This window comes from Toxotes jaculatrix, chromosome 12 (assembly GCF_017976425.1).
Source record: "Toxotes jaculatrix isolate fToxJac2 chromosome 12, fToxJac2.pri, whole genome shotgun sequence".
NCBI classification, from domain to species: domain Eukaryota; kingdom Metazoa; phylum Chordata; class Actinopteri; family Toxotidae; genus Toxotes; species Toxotes jaculatrix.
The window spans coordinates 17817353-17822955 of NC_054405.1; the positions used below are offsets into that span (position 1 = coordinate 17817353).

General features: G+C 39.6%; 1 protein-coding gene across 3 annotated transcripts; it reads right to left on the minus strand.

Annotated features, from left to right (window-relative positions):
* Window positions 1-398: 398 nt before the first annotated feature.
* On the minus strand, window positions 399-5311 carry LOC121190710 (putative fibroblast growth factor 1). Of its 3 annotated transcripts, none has more exons than XM_041051666.1 (4): window positions 5189-5311; window positions 3385-3601; window positions 2743-2846; window positions 399-2188 (listed from the first exon to the last, which is right to left on the minus strand). In XM_041051666.1, exons 1-4 carry the CDS (start codon window positions 5228-5230, stop codon window positions 2003-2005), a joined length of 549 nt encoding a protein of 182 aa, XP_040907600.1. In that variant the 5' UTR covers window positions 5231-5311; the 3' UTR covers window positions 399-2002. The 3 variants fall into 3 exon arrangements, with proteins under 3 accessions (XP_040907600.1, XP_040907601.1, XP_040907602.1); XM_041051667.1 differs by having other exon boundaries at window positions 3385-3653; window positions 5189-5281; XM_041051668.1 differs by lacking the exon at window positions 5189-5311 and adding an exon at window positions 4263-4350.
* Between the last annotated feature and the right edge of the window lie 292 nt (window positions 5312-5603).

A 5603-nucleotide genomic window follows, 5' to 3' on the forward strand; every position in this document is an offset into this window, starting at 1 on the left:
CACATGCAATTGATAGCAGCTGTGTGGTTTCTTAGATTACCTTTTTTACTCCTGATTTATTTTTACTGAGATTTGTGGAGACCTAAACATGTAATGATAATAAACCATGACTAAAACACTGGTTGATACCCCTGTTACCAGCCTGAATGAAAACACTGTTGAACCTAACGCAATGCTGCCATCTAGTGGCCAACCATTATTATCTGCCTGTGTTGTAAGGAGGAATGTGACTCTGGTGAACACCTGTAAGAGTGTTAATTTATTAATCTGAAACGCAGATGTTCACATGCAATGCCAGAAACACACACAGACACTAACGGCCACACACACAGCAAGCTGATTAGCAACAGACGTATTGGACAATGGACAATAAGTGTTTCTTTCAAAATATGTATGTACAGTCATATACTTTTATTTAAATGCACAGCTTTTAGGTACAGCACATTAAAGATACAATTTATTTGTTCATGGATAATAATGAAGATTTTTTTTCACACGTTTAAATACACTTAATACAATATGTATTACTTTGCGAAAAGGTGATCACATTACCTTTTTGCTTCATCATTGTATATGTATAAATTATTATGAAAAGGTCCATTACAATGTTGAATGAATTAAATTTTAGCAAAAACAATACAATGTTATAATTACACATTCACCATAGTAATTTAACTGAGTATAGTGTATCAGTAATGTGTTTCAACAAAAAGAAAAAGAAATAAGTTTGCAGTAACCCCTGTTGGACCATGATGCCTAGTGAAAGAAAGTTTTTGTAACTTCTGTGGTCTAGGACAGAAAGGTCAATATTTGGTCCATCTCTGACTCCTTAGAAGCAAAATCAAATAATCCACACTTGAGCATTTGGTGTCGCTAGGGTGTTAAATCTGCTTTGGTTCCTCCTTTTCCTCAAAAAACTTCACTGATTACTGTAACAAGATTCACATTTGCCTTGAATACTGTCAGTGACCTAGGAACATACATAACAACATATGATAACAATACCATAACATAATATAATTTATATGATCATACTAATATTTTTCTGCTATCATGGCTAACCCTTTCTTAAGCAAGGGTGCTGCTGTTTTCAAAAGCAGCATTTTAGCAGAAAGATTATATCATATAAACTTTAACATAAAATAGAAACAAAATCTAATTATTTAAATTTTAGTTGGTTTCATCCCCAGCTGACATTTCTAATATTGTGTGAAGAGACTTAACTGGTAATGTTATTTGTGCAGATTTGCCTGCTTCCGCAAAATGTGATTTAAAAATGCTGATGTTCCACATAGAACAGAAGTGGTCACAGAAACTAACATCAAACAGGCTTTAGCTAATAAAACTTAGTTACTAGTAAGATTGTCAATCATTCAGAAGTCAGCAAACATCCACCCTACTGAAGTACCATTAAGCAACGGGAATAATTATATTACTGCTGTTTCATGTACTACAGACTTTAAAAACCAGATGGCCTGCATTTTTAGTTTTTCTGCCTTATTGGTCCTTTGTGCCAGACATGATCAATTGTAAAACTATTTCTTTGTAAAACTGGTCCATTGCTGTCTTCCAGCAGTGGTATTTCATACCAGGGTTCAAAGTGAACACTCATTTATCAAAACTGACATGCACTGATACCACAAGCACTTTCTGTCTGCTGTGAGAGGGTGTATATGTGCTTATAGGCAGAAAGTATTCTGGAAATATGCTAATAATCCCTGTGATAATCATGTTTGAATTGTTTACAAGAGCTGGAATAGCCTGATCACATATTACCTGCACAAACAAGAGGAATAAATAAACATTTAGGTCATTAATATTAAAACAGAGCTTGAACTAACTGTTAAAACAGTATAACATGTTTGCCTTGGGCTTTCCTGACCTTTTGTATTAATTTTAAGTGACCTTTGAATAGGATACTTTGGCCAGTGTAACATTTCATTGTTAACGTACTTTTGAAGACGTCAACGAGCGTGTCCATGTTTCCTGGTGCCATCTTGCTTTACATGTTGCCTGCAGGCCTTGGCAGAAAAAAGATGGCCTTCTGGCCCCGGTGGGTGTCTGGTCCTGCTTTTGGTTGGCCGTTCCTCTTCAGCGCAACATACCAGTTGTACTTCTGAGAGCAATATGTGTTGTAGTGGTTTTCTTCATACTTCTCCAGGAAGTAACACTCATCATTCAGTTCTTGCTGAGACAAGAAAATGAAAGGGGGGAGAAGAGAAGAGATCAGAGGAAAGTTTGTTTCATTGCAAGCCATCAAATTCTTGTCGTAAATTTATCCATTTTAAAGCCTGCTTTTGTACACACACTGAGCAACAGACCAGTAAAGAGTGAAGAACAGTATCAAGCGCTGAGTACTAGAGATAAGAATCTACACAACAAATGTATAATTCCTTAATGGCTTCTGTTGCTCATCCGCTGTTTTATGTCCTCATGACAAATCATTACTCACAGCGATTTATATCATACAAAAATTCCTTTCTTCTGTTACTGTGTTTTTCCAATGTTTTGCAGTTGTGGGAAATAACCTATTGCAAAACTTGTATGGAAAAACTATCAACTATGTGATGGGATGAAAATAGCTCTGGATAAAAGGCCTTCTAAAAGTATGATCATTTCTTATGTTTCATCATGTTTGGCAACATTAATGCTATGGTTTGATGGTTTTACGTGTTTGATCTTTCCTTCTAAAATCAGGTTTTACTTCATGGCAGCAGTAAACTACAAAATGTAAAAACTCACTGATCCGTAGAGGCGTCCGTTTTTGTTCATGGCCAGGTACTTTCCTGTCATCTCACCCTTGATGACCACCACTCCTACACTCACAGCCTTCAACCTGAGGATGTCTGCAACACGAACATGTGATGCTATTCAACCTTTAACACCACACAACATTTTTGTTACCTTTCCAAGGATAAAGTGGAAGATAAACTTTCTTAAACACAATATAACCACCATTTTTCTCCTGAAATAAACATTTGCCCAACATTTTTCAAGGAATACAGGCCCTGTCATCTAAATGTGTACACAGGTAAGCACTTTAAACAGTTCTTTCAAGTAATTCCCTCATTCATGAGCCCCAGTAGTCTTCCAGTTTTCAGTTTTTTAAGATAAATTCCAAAACCTCTTATGTTTCTCTTATATTTTGCATTATTTTAACAACTGTGATTTTTAACTATCAGTTAAGTCAAACAGTATGATGAACAGTAGTTATGAGTTATAGTATATGTTAATTCTGTGTACAGAATTTGCTCTGCTTTTTGTTAATCGTCATATGTTACACATCTTCGCTTCCACATCTTGTATCTTCTATCTTGTTGCTGATTCTGAAATACCACAGCTAATCATACTTCAAAAACACAGAAAAAATTATTTCTTTCTTACCATAGGGGTCATTTTCCTGCCTCCCGCCACTCACGGTTTCATCTGGTAAAATCCTCAGGTGATATCCTCCGTTCAGGCTGTAGAGCCTGGTCAGTGTCCGGGGCTCCTGCCTGGACAGATCCAGAGACCCAGCTCCAAACGGCAGCACTGTAACGTTTCCCTCAGACATTCTCCAGAGGGTCTGAGGCTTGGATGAAGAAGAGTGAAGTCCCTGGGCCTGCAATGACAGAGATCCACCGTGTTCACCGTTCATGTCACCTGGATTGTGTCTAAGACATGAGAGAAAACAGAAAGGGGAGGACAACGCCGCCTTCATGACATAATTACAGGAAATACTTCCCTCTCCAGCCTCCCCCAGTCACTTTCTCCCTCTTTCTATGTATCTCTTTTTTTCTGTCAACCTTTTAAGGCATTCTTTTTTAAGAAGTGATAAAACCAGTCAGGGAATCAGACCTGGAAGGAGGCTGGGCATAGCTGCCACATGACCAAGCTTGTTTTCTGACTGAGCATCACTCAGATTCTTTCTTTGTGAATGTTTCCAGATTTCCAGATGGCTGTGATGTAACGTTCACCTGAAATCAGTGCAAGGCCAGACAACAAAATAAACAACATGTGGACACAACAAAGGACAGAAAGAAGTTGCTCTGATGGTTTTTCTCCCTGATGGAAAGTGCCAGCACAAGACCTGCAATAGCCTATCAAGTATGTGCAACAATTTAATCCACAAGTGAAACACAAGAGCCATTTTCCTCCCACTGTTTGAAGTAAAGCCATGTTATATTAACACCCTTCAGTCAGCCTTACCCGATTACATTTTACTAACAGTAAAACAAATCTCCTGCAGCCACTTAAAATCCAGCCAGCCCTGTCTTTCTTACCCTTGGACTGCGTGCTTCTTCAAAAGCTTTTCCAAAAAACAAACAAGCCCATTTTAAAGCCACAATGTCAATGTGATCTCTATATCCTTGAGCGTAGAGAGCCCAAAGCAGCAGTAGCTGTCATGAAATTGAAAAGTAGCAGGGAAGCACTGAAGGACCCAGCCAGCGGAGGTACTGTACAACTCTGGTCTTTTTTTTTTATCATTTGTAGCCAGAGGTAGAGTATAGGCGATGTTGTTAAGCTGGGCCCACATCTGGAATGTCTTGAAGAAGAATAAGAAATAGAGGGAGGAAGAGGGGAAAGAGAGAGGGAGAAGGAAAGCGAAAGACAGAGCAGTGCAAAGCCACAGGAGGAATGTGAGGCCGACCCACTCACAGCCTGTTTTCCTAAGCCCAGGACCTGGAGGAGAATGTTGTATTACGGGATATGAGAGGTTAGTTAGTGCCAGACTGGTTCACTGGGACCTTTGGACAGAGGTGCTGGTGAGAATGACGTCAAATGTCCAATGAGTGACTTAGAGTGCAGATGTGTGGGAGGAGATATTGAACCTGTTTGTACATTTGGATGAAGGGTGAGATAACTGGACTTGGCGATGTTTGGGCTAAAGTAGAATGAAAGTCGGCAGAGAAAACATTGTTGATTAATGGATGCGTCATTAAAAGTCATGAGGATATTTTTTTAAAAGAGTTGCTGGACATTAAACAGAGGGTTGGCTACCTATGACCCTCAACATGCACACACACACTCACACAAAAGCCAAATTTGCCAAATGAATTCCTCAACAAAAAAGTAAAGATCAGTATCAACTTGTTTTCTTATCATCAAAGTTCACCATCTGTTAGTGAATCAGCCGGGGTGATTGCTAGCCAATTAGATTCCCACACAAGCAACAATGCTCCTCTAATCTAGTGAGTCAGTCACCTACCTGTGAGAAAGTCATAGGACAGTGCCCCTGATGAGCCAGCATGTCCTCCTCTTTTCCTCTTTTTAACCGAGGTTTGGGTGAAACCAGCTCGTGGTACCTTTTGTGCCACACGTCCTTCCTCTTTTCTCCGCTAGAGAAGTGACTGGACTTTAGGGACTTAAGTATCTATGTCTATATTTGTACTCCATCCCCCTCCCCTCACCTCACCACCCTTCTAACAGCGTCAGAGGACGCATTTTAACAGGCCAACGTCAGGACTAAAATTACTGCACTGGAATAGAGAGAGAGAGAGACTGAGACAGGGTGACGCAAGTGTCCACGCCATGGGATCCAGCCAGAGCCTGGAAATGAGCAGGGCTGCCTGTCTGACTTAGCACTGGTACATTCTTATACTGGTGTCCTCCTGGAGACACTG